The sequence below is a fragment of the Talpa occidentalis genome, unplaced genomic scaffold (assembly GCF_014898055.3).
Source record: "Talpa occidentalis isolate TD23 unplaced genomic scaffold, MPIMG_talOcc4v2.1, whole genome shotgun sequence".
Lineage (NCBI taxonomy): Eukaryota > Metazoa > Chordata > Mammalia > Eulipotyphla > Talpidae > Talpa > Talpa occidentalis.
Window position 1 is genome coordinate 77,106,398 of NW_026555331.1, and position 20,455 is coordinate 77,126,852.

Genomic DNA, 20,455 nt, shown 5'->3' on the forward strand with positions numbered 1-20,455 from the left:
TACTTCAACATAAGAACCTCTGCAATGAGTTTCAGTTTTCTCCAACTGCTATTTGGAATGGAAATATGTACCATTGTGTCTCAGGAACCTCACCTACTAAAAGGGTTCACTACCACCAACTGCTTCCCAAAGAGAGCAGCAAATGAAAGAAGAATATCACAATCTTGGGCAAGTTGGAAAATTAGTAGCTCAGGTCAAAGCGTAGAGGTTGTGAGGTGTGCTCCTTTTTCCATTTGTCTCTTTTGCCACTTAAGGATCAATGGTGAACAGTCAGAAGAAGACACAGAAGATTGCACAGTCTGTTCAGCTTTGTATGATAGGCATCTTCTTCAGATCCTTTGGATCCATTACCTGGAGAATAAGCCCACTGGTAGAAGGCAGCATTGAGATGAACAAGATGCACCTTACTAGCTTTCATAGTATGAAGTTGCCTATGTGAGTCCTTCTTTGTTTTTCTCAGTCAAAACTGTACTTATAACTCCTGAAAGATAAATCAAAGCCAAAAGAACATCAAGTAACTGGGGTGGTCACTTGAAGTCTATTTCTCTCCTTCTTGGTAAATATTCAGCATATCAGACTACATATTGGGAAATATCATGCTTGATTACCCAGAAAATCATGGCAGCAAAAAGTTCAAGAAAATAATCAAGGCACAGAAGCCTAATTGTTTGTAGATACACACTCAATTCCATAATGATTAACCCACTAAGTTTCAAATAATGTTTTAGGCCAACAGTAGACACAAACCTGCCAGAAGGCAGGCTTTGACACCAACTGAACTTGAGCATATGGTATCTTAGGAGTGTGTTCAACTTTGGAAATGTGTAAGATAATAGGCCCTGATAATTAAAACATCACATTTGTTTATAAGCATAACTTGATCTGGGGCATATTGCTAGAAAATTTAGCAAGCACAATGTTTCTTTCAGTATTAATTATCTATTTGAACTTGAAATGTATTCTAAATTATTTTTCTCACTAAATCAGTAGCGTAAATGCTTTCTGTTGGGTGGTGAACAGGTTCAAAGTTCTCCCAGAGCATTTTTAGTTGTGAAGATGAAAATTTGGATAGTTACATACATGATTACACAAGAGACAGTCTCCAGTAGTGACTCTGCTGGGAATGAAGATTAATATCTTGATTGATTTCAAGGTTTTAGAGGCATTTTGTGATGCTCTGTGAATGATTAGTATCTTCCTATACATGGCTGCCTAGACATATAGAGTCACTGCCTAAGCGATTTGCACCTCAACATATCTACTTGGGTTAGCAGAAGAAATGGTGGGTCTGTTTTCAAGAAATGTAGTTTTACCAGTTCTTTCTCATCCAGTCTTTTGCCATTTTTACTACTGGTACCATTGGTCATGGAGGGATTTCATTTATAAGCCTGGCCTGAAATGAATGTCTCTAATGAATTAGTCATTGGGAGAAAAGTACTGTAGAGGACATTACGCTACCCTGTATGATGAAATTGTAACTAAATAACAGTAGTAGTTCTTCAGAATAAGATGTTCACAAAGAGCAAATGGATAGTACAATAACTTTTTCAAGAATTAGTAGGCGTTCTTCTAAAAAAGTCCCACAGGTCTTGTGAGAAAACAAATTTCCTGTTTATTTTGAATCCTTGATTCTAGAAACATATTGTGCCTCCCAACATGACAAATGGCTCAAATCATTCCAATAAAAAGGAACACAAAAAGATAAGTAGTTTCACATCAGTTTGAAAGATGAACATCTATAATTTAACTTTCACTATCAGTTAAGTATAGTGACATGGCTTTAAAATATGTGTGCCCAACAGCGATGACCAGAAGTCATATCAACATATGATCAAATAATCCACTGATCCCTTGGTTTGTACCGGGGCTTGAATGATTGGCAGATGGTCTGAGTGACAGTTTATCCTTGAATTATATATAAATCAGTTATCACATTCTGTACAGAAGAAGTTTTCTATCCTTCAAACTCACTCACAATTACTTAAACACAAATACTTATATTAAGGCACATGTTCTCCTAAGTGGATACTCAGATTACAAAGAACATTTTCCTATTTATCATTATTTATACATTATTTAATATATGAAGTCATTTCACAGTCATTTCACATTGCTTTATAAACTTGTTGTATTTGCATTTATTTCAAAATAAGGTACCAACTAAAGAAACTCTCTTTTCACCATAATGCAGGTATATGTACACCCCAAAATGCATTAATGGAAATTTATTTTCCAGCACACATCATTAATTAATCAGAGAAATACAACCTAAAACAAATATTTACTCCCATTATAAAAGGAGATCCGTTTTATAATGGACATCAGCAAAGCCCATGGTTTAAATTACAGATTAACAAAGGGCTCATGAGCTCAAAATTAAGTTATTCTGTTTAAAATCAATCACTGAAGCTGTCATTTTGCTTATTGCTTTGACTTCCTAACAAAAGTTTAAATGAGGATTTTATGTGCAAGCAGAGAACATCAAGGATCTGCTCTTTTTCAGACCTGTGGGGGTAAGGAGGGGCAAAGGTTTAAGTAATTAACATAATTAGAATGAGGAATGTATTTTTCCAGGAAAAGAAAAATCCCACAAATCCACAATTAATGTATTATCTGGAGGGAGGAGGGGGATAGTAGGGAATAAAAGGTAGGGGATATTTAAAAGCACTAGCTTCATTGACTCCAGAGCCATTCTGGAGACACCAGGCAGGAAATCTGTAGCTACTCTAATTGTTCTTTCCAGATGCAGACACCAGCACTGGGAGAAGGGATTAGAACAAATGTCGCCTTTGCATTCAGATTGTGATTTTGAGAAAGAACACTGTTCCTTTGTCACTCAGTTGCATGCTGGGCCACCACGCCTGCACTGAGCAGCTCCCCGATGGCTCTGTCATCATATCTGAGGACTTCCTTCAGGATGTGCGTCGTGTGCTGCCCAAGAAGGGGAGGCGGCCTGGCCTCTGACATCTTGAACTTACTGTATCTCACAGCTGGGCCTATCAAAGAAGGAAGAAAGCAGGAAGCCTGTTAATGACTAACCTTAGGAAATTAATTATCCAATCAGCCTAGGGTGTTTTCAATGAATGTCAAGGATATCAGTGCCAGCCACACCCTTGAAGATGTACCATCACTGTGGAAAGAAATGTATTATTACATGTGGCTTTTCTTTTTCCTTTTTTTTTTTTAAAGATTTATTTATTTATTTATACAAGCACTGGGTACAGTCAGAAGCGCGGGAGGGTGAGATAATTCACCAGAGCCAGAGCGGAGAAGAGAACAGGCAGACTGAGGAAGTACACTGCTGAGGGGAGCAGCGGGCGGCAGGATAGGTCTGTGTGCCATGTGGGACCCTCGCCCGGTGGTCGGGGATCGAACTGGCGCTGCAGAGGCTGTGGGCAGCTTCGCAACCCAGCGCTTAACCGCTGCGCCACTGGGGAGGCCCTACATGTGGCTTTTCTTGACTCACTTTCATCCACTTGTGCATTGGTCATCTGACCCACCCGCTACCATGCCAAGGGCTGCATGTGCATGCCAGCTCCATGCCAGGTCTGCTCAGGGGCTGCCAGCCCCATCTCGACCACTGTCAGGGTAGGGCAGTCAACTGGGCAATCTCTCTGCTCCAAGAAAACAATGGCCGCAGATCCACCGCATCTCTCTAAAGCTAGACATCTGACTTCAGGTGAAAGCTTAATATTGTATAGATCCAGGATTAGTTCAAAAGATTACACACAACTCAACCTCAGGAAGACCCTAGTTGAAGCCTTTGAGTGGTGGAAGTTATGTGTGCAAATTTTATTGTCAGGGATACTAGGATTTGGTTGTCAGTCTTCATAGATTTCAGCTAAGTTGTCTTGGATAAAACACATAACTTCTCTGAACCTCATATTCTACAACTGAACTTGGAACAGTATTATCTACCATGTAAACTTGATATAAGGACTAAAGTGAGATAATAGATAGAAGGGACTAAGTAAATGTTCCATAACCTACAATAATTCAAAATATCCATTAGTTACTGTGATGACAAAAGTTGCCACATCTCTCTTGAACCTCACAGTGTGCAGAGGAAACAGTCTTTATTGTCATTTATTTGCTGAGTGCCAAGCAATAGAAACACAGTAACTCAAGCAGTTACTGTTCTTTAAACAACTGTTGAAAAGGGACTATATTTTCCCCACTCTTCTCTATCAACCAAAAAAGCTAAGGCTTTGTTTAAGTTTCCATGGCTAAAAAGCAGCATCAGTATGCTAATCCATGTCCATCTCAGCTGTCTCACATTGAAGGCCATGCACTTTCTGCAACCTCCTCCAAATTCCAACTCCTCCACAGACATGCTGGATGAACATTGGAGAACATGTTGATCTAACAGATTTACCTTTGTTGCCTCACTCAATAAATGATATTTATGTTGGCCATCCTTTATACTTCATTCAATTAGGCTTTGGGAAAAGAAATTAGACAGTCACAAGAAAAGGGCAAAACAATGCATTTCTATCTCATAATTTTTTTTTTTTCCAGTACAGTCTTCACTTGGGGAACTCACAGGGAGAACAAATAAAACCAAAGTGTATGTGAATAACAGAACTCAGATAGCAAAGTAAAGGTCTTTCTCCAGCTTTTTAGAGAATTCTGCTATTAAAAAGCAATGTTGTAGAAGCTATTGTTGATAGAGATACACGTCAATGGCCTTAAGCCACCAAACTGCACCTTTGTATCACACAGAACATCCATTACAGAGGAATGGCCACTACCACTGATGCCCCACGTTTTATTTCATATTTCCATCTCACATTTTTTTATTTATTTTTGCATTTATTTAAACATAGAAGAACTGGGGGCTAGAGGTACAGGATACATCAGAGACAGAATGGGGAGCAGAACAGGCAGGTCTACTGAAATCCACTGCTGAGGGGAGCAGCAGGTGAGACAGGAGAGGTCTGCTGTGCCATGTGGGTTAGCTCCCTGGCTGGAGATCGAACTGATGTCACAGTGGATGGTGATAGCTTGACAGCACTGAGACTTAAATCCTGCACCACCAGGGAGGCCCCTCCATCTCACACTTTAAGGACAGTTAATAGTTCAGTTAGGAAATTAGAATAACTTGCCCAATGTCACACAACTAAAAAGTGACAGAGTTCATTCTAAGTCCAGGTTTGTTAGGTTCAAGAACTTGGACTTTAAGAAAATAACAGTTTAAGGTGAAATTCACATAATATAACTATTTAAAAATGGTTTAAAATTATTTTTTAAAGTGAACAATTTAGAGTATTTGGTACATTCACAATGCAATGAGACCAGCAGCTCTATCTAGTTCCAAAACATTTCCATCACTTCAAAATAAAACCCTCTATCCATTAAGCAGCTTCTTTCAAGTCCACCCTCCCCCAATTTCTGGTAACTACTAACCTAGTTTCTATCTCTATGGTTATCTATCTGAACCTAGTCTATATTATTTCTAAAATAAGGTGGCATTATCCATGAAAGTTTAGTTTGAGCATTGAATACTACAATACAGGAAATATTTAATATCAATAATCAAAGAATTGTATATGAAAACAATAAAATACAACATTGTTTAAAAATTATCAAATCTTGTGGATATTTTGGTTTGCTTTAAAGGGATAGGTGACCTAGTGAAAATTAGTGTAATGTTTTGGAGGGAAATTTATGAAATACATATAGAGTGTTTTAAAGTTGTTTACAAACAGGAACAGAGAAATCCTGTTCTTCGGGGGGCTTTGAACATACATGTCGACCTATTTCCTGAAATCACTTAAATAAAATCATAGCAGTTAAACAAACATAAAACTTCAAATGAGTAAGAAGACTGGGAAGGCGCATCACTAGTGAATGTGACATTTCAACAAATTTATGAATGACAGGGTGCCATGAGCGCTGATAGGTAAAAGAGGTAGAGAAAGCTGGAATACCCTACAAGGAGACAGAGAAAGTGGAAGCCATTTGGTGCATTTAACCCCACCTGAATTTATTTAGAATCTAAAAGAGACAGAACTTAGAATGGGACGATGACTGAAAATAGAAGGATTGAATTTTTCAATACTGGGCAACATATCCAGGTTGTATTGCTCAGAACCTTTATAAAATGAGAGCACAAGTAGCTAACATTTAACCGCAAACAAAGTATCAACTGGCTCTTCTAAAAAGAAATTCAAGAAGCTGTGCAGGGAAAGTTCAAACTTGAGTGGGAAAATAAAGCTTACAGAATAGATTTTGGTGCCCCAGTGCAAAGCCCTCCTTCTCCCTGTATTTGAAGGACACAGAGCCTGTCATTGGCTCCCTGTCTCTTCTGCAACTACTCCTGTAAAGTCTGTCAGTTAAACTGCCTTGGCACAACCTTCAAAGAATTTCCGCTCAGAGTAGATCCAACAAGAGTGGAAAACATTCTTAACAATAGACAAAATCAATGCCAGATATCCATATCTTTTTTCTATATAAGAATGATCAACCAAGGATCACCAAGAATATGAAAACTACATAAAAGAGTAACGATGGAAAAATTAAAATATCTCAGAACAGAGAACAAGAATGGAATGCTTGGAATGCCAAAAACACAATCAAAACAAGACTTAGCACTTGATATTTGCAACATTATTGTCACAATTGAGAATTTAATATGAAAACCAGAAAACAAAGTAAAAAGATATAACCAAGAATGTAGGGATAAAAATAGATAATTTGTCTAAAAGTTGTGAGGAAGAAGCTAAGAGTTCTTATAAAAAAGACAATTATCCCAGAAAAAAGGAAAACACAAAAGTAGAAATTATATGAGGGATTAAGGAAAAAAACATGCTTTCAGACTGAATATATCATATGAGAATCCAGCAAAATGTTCATCTTGATATCCTTTCATGAATATCAGGGTCCAGAACATGAGGGTTAAAAAGGTCTGGCCATTTACCAGGTGGGAAGACTGAATGAGTTGTATGGACATGTTTGTGTAGAAGCAGAAGTCAAAGTATTTTTTTGGACATGCTGTTTGCGGTGTCCATGTGATAGCCAAGCAGAGATGTCAGTGGGCCTTCAGCTGTGCAAGCCAGAAATTCAGGGAAAAGATTTGACCAGGTTGTACAAATTTAGAAGGCATTTACCATATAAATGTCCTTGTTCCAAAACAATGTACTTTCAAGGCAATTGCATATATTCCAACATTCCTGATACTGAAATCTCATTTTATTATTTTTTTAAGATTTATTTTTTTTATTTATACAAGAACCAGGGTACAGGCCATATGTGCTGGAGGGTGAGAGGATTCACCAGAGACAGAGCAGGGAACAGAACAGGCAGACTGACAAAATACACTGCTGAGGGGAGCAGCGAGAGAGACAGGAGAGTTCTGCCACGCCATGTGGGACCCTGAATGGCGGGCTGGTATCAAACAGGCGCTGCAGAGGCTGCAGACCTTCACAGAGCTGAGCTCAACTGCCTGTACCACCAGGGGAGGCCCTACATAAATTTTAAATAAATTGTTTATGTAGCCTTTTCTCTACTATCTAAGCTTCATATCAAAATCTAATGTGTCAAATCTCCATTGACTTAGGGATAAAAATTAGTTTTATTTCATTTATTTATTTATTTTGTGTAGAAGATCTGGGGTATGGGCCAGAGGTGCAGGGTGTGGGAGGTGAGAGAATTTACCAGCAACAGAATGGGGAGCAGAACAAGCAGATTTACTGAAATACACTGTTAAGGGGAGCATTGGTGAGACAGGAGAGTCCTGCTGCACCATGTGGGTTAGCTCCCTGGTTGGGGATCAAACTCAGGCCATAGAGGTGATAATGCTGAGACTTGACCCCTAGGCCACCAGTGAGGCCCTTAGAAATTATTTTTAGAGTAGTTTTACTTTTGCAAGAACTACAGCTCTTGTGCTCCACAGGAAGAGGCAGAGAAAGAACCTTAGAGTTGTCTTAGCGTTAGCTTAACACTTAGGAAAACTATGGTGAGGTTGGTTTCTCTCAGCCTTAATAAAGGAATCAAACTGAAAAACACAGGAACATATACATCACAGTTGTTTGCAGGACGTAAACTGGTACTAAATCTGGAACCTCAAGTGTTGTCCCTCTGAGGGGTCTACCTAGTTACCTAATCTAATGAGTATTGGTCAAAATCCGAGTTTCCTTGTGTCCCTCACAAGGGAAGGATCTGGGCAGGAGGGGCCTCTAAATGAGGTGTCCACAGGGTGGTCTATAGGATTCCGGGAGTGGGTCATTGCTTTTTATTTCAACTTCTGCATATGCCCATTTTGGGGAGACTGAACCAATAAGCTTCAAGGGAACTAGCATTCTAGATCTGGCAGCTGTCCAAATACAAAGGTAGGTGAGGAGTAATCCTGTCATTGTCTCTAAGTCAGACATGGGAAAGTTTGACACTACTTCTTAGTGGTGCTCATTGTATACCAGGCCTGGGACTATATGCTTTGTAACTGTTACATAATTTGATACTCACAATAACCTTTGGTAATGCATTTTACTCCTATATCACCAAAAAGAATTTGGAACTCTGGTAAACAAGAGCATAGAGCAGATACAAACTTGGATCTGCTGACCTCAAAGCCATTATTTTTTTCAGGAAGTTAATTTAGGTAGTGATTGAGTGTGTGTTCTGAAGCAGTGGTTAGAGTCAGAACCTGGCTCTACCATTTATGGACATCTTCTTGGGTAATCTACTTTATCTGTGCTTCAGTATCATTATCTGTAAAATGGGGATGGTGGGGTACCCACTATATAAAGATGTGAGGATTAAGAAAAAAATAAATCCCTTAGAAGAGTTTGGGGCTCAAGTAAGCACTCAATGCATACTAGCTGCTGTCCTTAGTTCCCCTCTCTGTGGCAGTTCTTATGTTAGAGACTTTGGGTACAGCCTTGATCACCTGCTAATTTCAAATCTGTATTTCCCAGAACATGGGCAAGTTAGCTGCCTTTTAGATTCATAAGAGCTACTTAGAGATAAAAAATACTCTAAATTTTAATGATATTTAAAAGCTCTGGGTAAGGTTACTTAAAGATTATTTAAAGAGGAGGAAATCATCCATTTCTCAAGTGCATGTTACAAAATAAGCACTTTTCAAATATTTATTTTGCTTATTCATTATTATAATCTCTGAGGTAAGTAATTTTCCCTCTTCCTACAGAATGGAGGTTAAGTGAGGTTAGATGAATACCCAAGTTACACATCTGAACATGTACACATTCACTGGCACCAACAGCATCAGAACATATACCAGAAATTAATTTTATACTCTCTTAAATATGAATTAATTATATTAGAAGGAATTTTGAAGATACAGGACTTCTTTTACATATTCAACAGACACTTATGATGTGTCATACACTATTGTATGTGTTGTACACATTTGATTTATTCAGCCTTTAGGATATGACTGGAAAGTACTACTATCATCCTAACATTACCAATGGGGAAACTGAGAGACATGAAGGGGAAGTTAGTCACTTGCTCAGGGTCATAGGATTAGAAAGGGGCAGAGCCAGGCCAGGTTTCACACCCAGATGATCTTGTTGCAAATCCTGACTCTTTTCCATTGGGCTATACCACTTCTGTGAAATGGGGAGAGTCAAAGAGGAGAGTGTTATCTAAGTTTGAATAGAACTCAGAGGTCTTAGAGCAGACCTTGCCAAGGACAGCATCCGTCTTCATCTTATAAACAGTCTGTTCTCTCCCTCTTTCTAGGTCACAGTTCTACCAGACATTTATGCAATAAATACTCATTACTACCTCATATTAATTAGCAATATTCTGCCTATGTCCTTGTGTAAGTACTAGAATCACAGCACAATCAATATATCCCAATTTTTCATGTTTATGTGTCAGGAGATGATCTCCAGTGCTATTCTCTACACACCTCAAAAGGAAAGAATCTGCCACTGTGCTTTTTGCAGAAATTATCTAGTTCAAGACTCAGGGAGGGTCCAGCTCCTGCTGTGCCAGTGAATTCTTCTGACTAGCCCTATGTTTTCTATCTGTGGTTTGAGGCCCTTCAGAAACAGGACCCTGACTATTTTGTCTTACATCCTTTTAGAAAAAACTTCCATGATTCTCTTAGGTTGAAAATACCAAATCAATGCAAACATCCCAAGCTACTATAACTATATATGGAGTTCAAGCTACAGTTCTATAGCCCAGACCAACTTAATATTGTAAACAGTTGCAGGAAACAGAGGTAGCCAAAAACATGTGGGAAACCATAATGAATATTCAAGTAATGGGAACATAATATCACATCATCATAAGGGAAGGGATCTAAACAGTCCTTTTTCCAGAACTCTATGCACCTCCAGTCTTGATGATGCATTTCTAAAGCAATGAAATAAACTACTGCTCAACCTCACAGCTAACTGGCAAAAAATCAGCATTAAGGGTTAAATCAATTAGCATAGCTGTCCTGTCCATTCATATTGGAAGCAGAAATGGGTAAAATTAAAACTTAGTGTGGGGTCTTTTCATTTGTTGTTCTGAGTGTCAACTTTTAAAAATATCAAGACTACTTAAAAGCAAACATCTGTTTTATAATATATGAAATGCTGTATTAAACATTTTATTTTGACTTCTTTGGCCCATTTCTAAGATACATGCTGTAGATACCATTTAATCTTCAAGGCTTACTAGTGTAATAAGAAGCCAAACTTCATTTTGCTGAAAATAATGATAGCGCTAGTACCAAGTTATTTCACAATTTCCCCTCCAGTGCTTGAACTCATCATCATAACAATAACAATATTTTTTATATGGCATCTCACAGCCATAGCATACAAAGCGCCAAATGGAGTCATACAGTTAGAACACATTAAACCCATTAGATGTGAGATAAAAACAGATAAAGCCATTTAAACTAGCATGGGATGGTGGAAAAGGGCCATAGGGAATATAAATGACTTTGGACATCTTTAACAGAAGAACTCGATCTATGGCACTGTTTATACCGTCAGGCATCTCAGAAACTCAACATAGCATGCGGTATTTACCACCAACATAGATGGCTCACCCAGCATTCCCTGGAATTCAGAGGTACAACTAATCATTAGTGCTATAATGGATTTTTAATTCAATGTTTTGAATTAAATAAAGAATCCCTTAATGGCTACCACCTATAATGCAAGAGCTTATTTTCAACTATGTCTTTGGCTTTGTGGAAGTCATAAGTGTTGTCCACTAAATTTCCAGTTTTTACTTTCCAAGATCATGATAATGTTACACATCCTGTCAACTTTGATGCTGAATGAGGTCATGTGACTTTCCAATGACTTGTGAATGGAAGGATGTATAGACAACTCTTCAAGCCAGGAAACATAATTGCTGACTTAAGAACGTCTAGGTGTTACTGACAGTGTATGAGAGATGATGACTGCTGTAATAGTCTAGAACCTTTCTAAGCCATGATGAACATGCAGTTTGAGCATGAAATATTGTGTTGTTTTAAGCCAATGCTATTTGGGAATTGTTTGTTCCTGCAGCATAGCCTAGAAGAGGGAAACTTATCACATACCTCAGGTTAATACAGAGGCCTATCTATCTGTACCAGAGGAATCCCTCAGCACTCCCTTAAAAAGCATTAAGTTCAGATGTTCCAGATAATTTGATACTCATTTTATGTGTATCCAATTTTGAGCAGTGCAATGATAACAGCTATTGTTTATTGAGTGCTTATGTGTGTTAGGCATTTGATGGAACGATTAGTGTTTATTACCTTGTTTGATGGACTATGTCTTTAAGAAAATGACTTTAACAAGTAGGATTATTATCATACCATTTTATTCACAAGGAAAGTGGGATTAGGCAATGTTATCAAAATTACACAGCCAGTCAATTAAAGAATTTCATTAGAACTTAGGCTGGATAAATACAAAGTGCATGCTCGTTAACACTAGTCTGTATTTCCTCCCTGCATAATGTGGAAGAAAATCTGTTCTCATGTCAGTGACTGAATACCACTCTTTGGCAGATGGTGTTATAAAGCAGTACTGTATTATAAATACTTATATATCTCATGATTGCTAATCCATTAAGGCATTTATCTTTCATTTGAAAAAGAAACAGGGCAACTTGTATTTGATTTATGTATCTTGTTCCAATCCACTGAAATGTCATAGTAGATTATCCATTTCCTGCTGGAAAATATATGGCCCATAAGGAAATACTGTTCATATTCATTAGCAAACATGCAATCTCCCCTCAAAGTGTGCTACCCAAACGTTCAGCGGAGTTCTCTGAAACATGTCAGGTTGGAAGATCTCCCTTGAATTCCCCTTTTCCAAATTTGTGTTGCCTTTTAATTATTTTCAACACTTCTGAAAACTCTAGGAAGGGTGAAGAAACACCTTGCTAATAATGTGCTCTTTGCCAAAATAATCAATTTTCCCATTTCTTTGCCTTTTAAACTTCAAATATTCAATACAAGCTCTTTGGGCTTATTCCCAAGATTTTGTTTGGTTAGACCTCACCATGGAAAACAAAATTGGTTCAGCTGAAGTCTGGAGCCAGAACATTTTAAGCTTCATAGACCTTCAAAGTAGTGACCTTCTCCTCACCTCCTTTGCCTCTGTGCTCCATTAAGGAAAATACCGGAAGAAGTTTCCAGTCAGAGAAGCCAGATTGCATTTTGATTCAGCTTTCAGAAGAGGAACTGAACAGAGCTGGAGCAGGTGGTTATTTGTGGCTCTTTCCTTCAAATGAGCTTTGAAAAGTTCTGTAAACCTTTGAAGGTCTATGGCAATTTAATATTTTTTTTTATGTGCTTCTTAATTTCTGTCTTAAAGGAATCAACCTTACATCTACCATCTTCTTTTCTTTCCCAAGTGTCTGAGACCACACAAATCACAATTGTAGCCTGAACAGAGAATCAAGAAAATTTGTTGAGCAAAAGGCTGCTGGGGAAATGGGTATGTTATCACCACAAGAATTGATTTTAGCTTTTTCCTTTCATTTTGCTTCTGATTCAGATGAGAAGATTTTAGAAGGACCATTCCCTCCATGCACCATTTCTTTTGGCATGACCATCCTCTCTTTAGTGGTACCATAATCCTCCAACTTGCTTTTGATACCTTGCTACCACAATGTCGTAGTCTAAAATGCTTTCACTCATACTCAGGCTCCCGAACTTTTCTGCTGCCTCCTTGGTCCAAAGCACTCTGAAGTAGAACTTGTCCAGCATTTTTCCCAGATGTTCCCTCTAGTTAAAATTACATTCATTTTTCCCCTGGAGCTGATGCTCACCTGGAATACATCTCGATTTGGTAATCCTCAGATCCACATATTCCTCCCCTTTCCTCACAGTTCAAAGGAAAATCTTTCTCCTCTGACTTCCTATACATTTGATCTCTTCTATCATATAGATCAATTACTAATTTTATTGTTTCTTGTGCTCATTTTTGAAACTAGAATTAATCTTTTGAGACTAGAATTATTTCATATTTTCTATTGCACCTACCACATGATGGGTGTGCATTAAATTAGTGCTGGAAGGTTTAGATTAAACAAGGACACAAACAAATAAACAAAAACCTAACTAGATTCCTAGATTAGGAAACAAGACCACCAGAAATATGTGAAATAGATAAGTAAAGGGAAGTTAACGCTTGCAAATTGTTATATTTTGCACTAGGTTTCTAATATCACATTTCTTTTTCTCTCACACCCCATTTCCAACCCAGTTGCAAATCCCATTGGCTATATCTTCAAAATATATACAAAATTCAATGAGTTTTTCAAACTAACCCTAGTCATTATCACTTCCTGCCTGGTGTCCTGCCAGCAGGCTTCTCTGCAATACATTCTCAACAAGAGAACTGGAATCACCAAAAGCATACGCCAGATTGTATCACTCTACTTCCTCAAACAATAAGTTTTAGCTGTTTTGCTCCTGATAATGGGCTCAGAGTTTCTACAGAATATGTACACTTTCCCACTAAGCTACCTCTGTGACCTAGCCTCCTGCACATGCACCTCTTGCTCACTTTTTTTCAGTATATTCGCGTTCTTGCTGTTCACCAGACATGTCCATCCTTAGGAGCTCTGTCCAAGCTGTTGTCTCTGAATGGGCCATTCTTTTCTTTTTTTTAAATTTTTTTAACTACTGGTATTGCTCCTTTTCTTTTTTTTTAATTTTTTTAATTTTATATATTTTTACGTCATTTTTCATTTTTGCACAATGTATTTTCATCTTGGTTATAGTCTCCATATAATTCCCCCCCCCTTCTTTTGATCCTACTCTCTCTTCCCACCCCATGTAGGGTGTCTCTGGTTTATAGTTGCTTGTTGATCTTGATTTTCACTTTATTATATTCAGTCATTTTCCTGGTCCCTTATTTAGGTTTTCTAAATCCCTGTTTTGGCTGAGACCATCTGGTATTTTTTCTTTTTCTTTCTGACTTATTTCGCTGAGCATGATCCCTTCCAGCTCCATCCAGGTTGCTGCAAATTGCATGACTTTATCTTTTTTGATTGCTGAGTAATATTCCATTGTGTATATGTACCACATCTTCTTGATCCAGTCATCTTTTTTGGGCATCTGGGTTGTTTCCATAGCTTAGCTAGTGTAAATAGTGTTGCTATAAACATAGGGGTGCAGGTGCCCTTTGGAATTAATGTTTCTGTGTCCTTTGAGTAAATACCTATTAGTGGAATTGCTGGCTCATATGGAAGCTCCATCTTTAGCAGGTCGAGGAATCTCCACACAGCTTTCCATAGTGGTTGGACCAGTTTGCACTCCCACCAGCAGTGCAGGAGAGTTCCTTTTTCTCCACATCCCTGCCAATATTTGTTGTTGCTAGTTCTTTTTTTTTTTTAAAGATTTATTTATTTGTTTATTTATACAAGTACTGGGTACAGTAAGAAGTGCGGGAGGGTAAGAGAATTCACCAGAGCCAGAGTGGGGAATAGGACAGGCAGACAGACAAAATACACTGCTAAGGGGGGCAGTGGATGCGGCAGGAGAGTTCTGTGTGCCATGTGGAACCCTTGTCGGTGGCCGGGGATTGAACCAGTGCTGCAGAGGCTGCAGGCAGCTTTGCAACCAGCACTCAACCGCTGCACCACCAGGGGAGGCCTGCTAATTTTTTTAATATGTGCCATTTTCAGTGGTGTAAGATGGTATCTCACTGTAGTTTTGATTTTCATTTCCCTGATTACAAGTGATGTAGAACATTTTTTCATATACTTGTTGGCCATTTGCATTTCCTCTTTGGGGAAGTTTCTTTTTAGCTCTTCTACCTATTTTTTTTTTAAATAATAAATTTTATTTTTATATTCCCCCATACAATTGCAAACGCCCCATTCTGACCCCAATCCTTCCCCTCCCGCCCCCCACCCCCCAAAAAGTGTCTCTGGTTCATAGTTTTTTGTTGATTTTGATCTTCACTTTCTTATATTCATTTTCCTGGTCCCTTATTTAAGTTTTCTAGATTCCTGCTATGAGTGAGACCATCCGGTATTTTTCTTTTTCTTTTTGGCTTATTTCGCTGAGCATGATCCCTTCCAGCGCCATCCATGTTGCTGCAAATTGCATGTGTTTATCTTTTTTGAATGCTGAGTAATATTCCATGGTATATATGTACCACATCTTCTTGATCCAGTCATCTATTTTTGGGCATTTGGGTTGTTTCTCTTCTACCTATTTTTTGACTGGGTTATTTACTTTGATTTTGTTGAGTCTCATCAGCTCTTTGTCGATTTCTGTGATCAGTCCTTTATCATTAGTGTTGTGTGCAAAAATGTTCTCCCAGTCGGTGGGGTGTATCTTTGTTTTGGTTACTGTCCCTTTTGCTGTACAGAAGCTCTTTAATTTGATGTAGTCCCAGCTGTTTATCTTTGCCTTCACTATCACTGCTTTGGGTGATATGTCTGTAAAGATGTAACTGAGGTATATGTCATGAAGTGTTTCTCCTATATTTCCTATATTTCTATATATTTTATGTTTTTCCTATATTTTATGTTTTTCCTATATTTCTATATATTTTATGGCTTCAGGTCTTATGCCAAGTTCTTCAATCCATTTTGAGTTGGTTTTTGTGCATGGCATAAGGTCGTAGTCAATCTTCATTCTTTTGCATGTGGCAACCCAGTTTTCCCAGCACCATTTATTGAGAAAACTTTATTTTCTCCATTGCATATTCCTTGCTCTTTTGTCAAAGATTAGTTGACCGCAAATTTGTGGGTTTATATCTGGATTTTCTATTCAGTTCCATTGGTCCATATGTCTGTTCTTGTGCCAATACCATGCAGTTTTGATTATTATGGCTTTGTAGTATAGTTTGAAATCTGGGCATGTGATACCTCCATTCCCTTCTTTTTTTTTCAGGAGACCTTTGACTACTCAGGTTTTTTTGACTATTCATGACTCCATATAAATTCCATCAATATTTGTTCTATTTATTTGAAGAATGTCATTGAACTTTTTATTGGAATAGTATTGAATCTGTAAATTGCTTTTGGTAGGATGTCATTTTGATAATGTTAAGTCTTCCAACCCATGAGCAGGGAATGTCTTTATATTTCTTTGTGTCTTCTTCTATTTCTTTTAACAGTGTTTTGTAGTTTTCTTTGTATAGGTCCTTTACCTCTTTTGTTAGGTTTATTCCCAAGTATTTGATTTTTTTTGTTTCAATAATAAAAGAGATGTTTTTCTTGATTTCTTCTTCTTCAGATTTATTGTTTGTGTATAGGAAGGCTACTGTTTTTTGTGTGTTAATTTTGTGTCCTGCTACTTTACTAAACTGATTGATTGGTTTGATTAGTTTTTCTGTGGAGTTTTTGGGATTCTCTATGTATATTATCATAACATCTGTGAACAGTGACAATTTAACTTCATCCTTCCCCATTTGGATTCCTTGTATGTCTTTCTCTTGTCTTATGGCTCTGGTTAGGACTTCCATTCTTCTTTATGATAGCTACACAGGTCATTTCCTCAAATTCTTCACATTTTTTCTTTAAAGGGGCTATTCTTTTGGTGGTACACAAGGGAAGGGGGCAGTAAATGTGATAGTGTAGTGGTATTGAAACTTTGGTGGTATTTGAAGTATGTATATATGTGAAGGAGTGAAGTGATATCCCTGAAGTTACATAGGCTTTTTTCCATCATTCTAAATAAAAACCTATGGACAGAATTGGAAAGGAATTTTGCTAAGTGAAATAAACTTGAAGGAGAAAGACAAATACTAGAAAATTTCACTCATGTGTGGAATACAGAGAAACACAACAAAGAAACTGACAGAACTAAACCAAAACAAAGTCTGGAAATGACTGCAGAATTGTGGTCACTAGAGGGGCAGTGGGATGAGGATAAACTGGGGAGGGGGCAATGAAGGGGTATAGGTGCTCTGGAGTGGTGGGGTGTATTGATACACATCACAGGGTGTGAACCTACTTCTCTGAACCAAATACAAGAATGTAAACCAATGTTGTATCAAGTTAATTGGTTTCAAAAAAATAAGGAAAGTTAAATTTAAATCTGGCTTGCCTGAAAGCTTTCCTTTTTCTCCATAGTGGTCGAAAGTGTTTGATATTGCAATTTTCTTTATGAATAGTCAAAATTCCAAGCCCCAGGCATGGTTTGCTTATTTAATAAGCAATATTCATGTTGTAGAATAAGAGAAGCCTCCGGTTACTCTATCTACACCTACCCTCTAGCCAGATACTTCTAATCAGGCATGACATTCTGGACCACAGCATGATTGCGACTAATGCATTTTCTTTACATCATTTCTTTGTTAATTTATGTTTCTCAAATTTCCTAACCAAGCTTATTCTAAAAATTGCTGAAAAGATAATATAAAACTCCTTATTTTCAAAAACTATCAGTAAATCACAAAGAAAACCTATTGTGGCATTTTTAGTCAAACTTCTTTTTTTTTAAATCAATCATTAAGTTTAAATAATAATTGAAAAGTAAATGAACAATAATTTTTAAGGAATCATCATTATTACAGTTCAAAATTATTTTTGGTAAAAATAAAGTAAATTTCTTCAAAACAGATTTGTTGACTTTTAATAACTTGTATCTATTAATAATCAAGGCAGCAGAACATCTGCTAAAGATCTACTTTGCTTTTCACACCATATTACTTATATATGTCATTTTCTAAGAATGTAATGTGACTCTCATTCTTTATTCAGTATTTTCCCCACCATCATCCTTTATATACCCTTTGACATTTACAGTGCATAGTAATTTATGATCCTTTGTATTTTTATAATATATGGTAATTTCTCCTTTTCACTTCTGTTTGTAAATTTTTCTCCTTATTTTTCTTTGTGAACCTAGTTAAAAGTTTATAAATTTTAGTTATGTTCTTGAAGAACAAATTCTTAGTTTCATTGATCTTCATTGATCTTTTTATGGTCTTTTGTTTTCTCTTTTATTTCCTCTCTCACCTTTATTTTCTTCTTTTCACTAATGTTTGGTCTTGCTCATTTTTCCTTTTTAAAATTACTTTATATATAATACTGTTACTTATTTGGGGTTTTTCTTGTTTTTTTAATGCTGGCTTCTATCGAATTAATGTTCCCCTTATGGCATCTTCACCATATCCCATAAATTCTGAGAGCTTGTGTTCTCTTTTCATTAGTCTCAAGGCATTCTTTGACTTCTGCTTTAATTTCTTCTTTAATCCAATGGATATTGAACAACATATTATTTAGTCTCCATGTATTTATAGTTATTCCTATTATTTAACAAAATAATTGATTTCTATCTCTATGGCATTATGGTCAGATACATTAGTTGGTATAATTTAATGTTCATGGTTTCACTGACAATTGACTTGGCCAATTCTTAAAAATGTAAGATATGTTCTTGAAAAAAAATTGAGTATGCAGCAATTTTTGGGTAAAGTGTTCCATAGATATTTGATAAGTCTGTTTGGTCTTGTTACTCATTTAAGACTTTTGTGTCATTATTTATTATGTCTTATTGATCTGTCCAAAGTTATAAGTGGAGTATTAAAATCCCCTAGCATTGTTGCTTTGTTATCTAAATTTCTGTTTATTAATAATTGCCTCATGTGTCTGCTGTGCCATGTGGTTTGCTCCCTGGCTGGCCGGGAATCGAACTTGTGCTGCAGTAGCTGTTGATAGCTTCATAGGTTGCATCTTAACCCTTGCATCACCAGGGATGCCCTAATCTGTCTACTCCTGAGGACTTCTACTCTATAATATTTTTTAAATTCAGTTATAGTCTCTTTTTGATCCAATAGTTCTAATTGTAACTATCTCATTTTCCCAGTATTTATTTCTATTTTTATCATCTTTTTATTATGATTCTATACACATTGTTACAGTTGTTACCTTAAAATCCTCTTCAGGCATATGCCACAGTTCTCCTGGATTCAGACTTCACCAAGGATTATTTTTTAATTTACTTCAATATTTGCAATATGTTTTTCTGTTTCTTCATTTTCAGTTTTTATGTACTTTTATAGAGAATTTCCTTTTTTTATCTTCATTAATTGACCTTATCAACCCATCAATAAGAAGTCAAGTATAATCCTAGCTTTTTTACTTAGTATCTTTATGTATCAATAATTCACAAACTGATGCTTTTGCACCTGTTCAGAGAAATGGGCCTCTGATGCCAGGAAGGTGTAACAGGTAGAAGAAACGAAGATGGTAGAGCTCCCAAAGTTTGCCTCAAGTGAGAATTCATACTCTTTACAGTGCTTTAAGTTCCCCGACTTTGTGTTGGGGATCAACTATTATCACTTCCCTTAGGCTAACTTCTCAGCTAAAATGTCTTGTGCAATCTCAGACCAGCCTCAACTTCTAGGCTGTGGTTGAGCAATAGCTATAGCAGCATTGGGTGAGAACATGGTAAAAACAGGACGATAAGCTTAGAATTGCTCTCTTTACTTTTTGAGCACAGATCTCAATCCTAGGGCACTTGCTCCTGCTACTAAGGCCTCAAGTATTTAAGCCTTTGGTTAGTGGCAATATTCAATTGTTGCATCTATTGAGGAAAAGGCAGGTGTTTGGCATGTCACAGTCTCAAGCTGCAAATTATAACTTCTTCTATGAGGAGACACAAATGATCAAATTAGTTTTCCCTGCCAGTTCAGGCTCCAGATGTTCTAGTTTAGGAACTTCAGACTGTGATTAGTAATTATCACTCAGTACCCTTAAGAGCAATACTGTAACCTCTGCCCAACACATAATTTTTGTGAAATATTTTCTTCAATGTAGTGTCCAGTTTTTAAAGTACCTGACATGGGCATTGACCCTTGAATCAACACTAATATATATGAAATAAAGAAAAAGTGTACAAAATTAAAACTGTAACAAACCCTGAATATCTGACTGCAAAATTGGGCAGGGAATGGTGCAGAGAACATTGGGAAGGAGAGTTCAATAGAATGTGGTGATGGATTATTTGTACTTTGATAGTGAGCATAATGTGATAACATTCATTTGTATAAGTGTGTAGCCATGCCCTTAT

The 20,455-nt window shown here is 37.1% G+C and overlaps 1 protein-coding gene across 2 annotated transcripts in view; it reads right to left on the reverse strand.

The window, feature by feature from the left end:
* Positions 1–1,600: 1,600 nt before the first annotated feature.
* Positions 1,601–20,455, reverse strand: part of SUGCT (succinyl-CoA:glutarate-CoA transferase) — a 793,244-nt gene continuing 774,389 nt past the window's right edge. For both annotated transcript variants that reach the window (XM_054692302.1, XM_054692300.1), the window contains one exon: positions 1,601–2,996. In XM_054692302.1, coding sequence (XP_054548277.1) covers positions 2,833–2,996 — 164 coding nt within the window. In that variant the 3' untranslated portion in view covers positions 1,601–2,832. The remainder of the gene's footprint in view (positions 2,997–20,455) is intronic.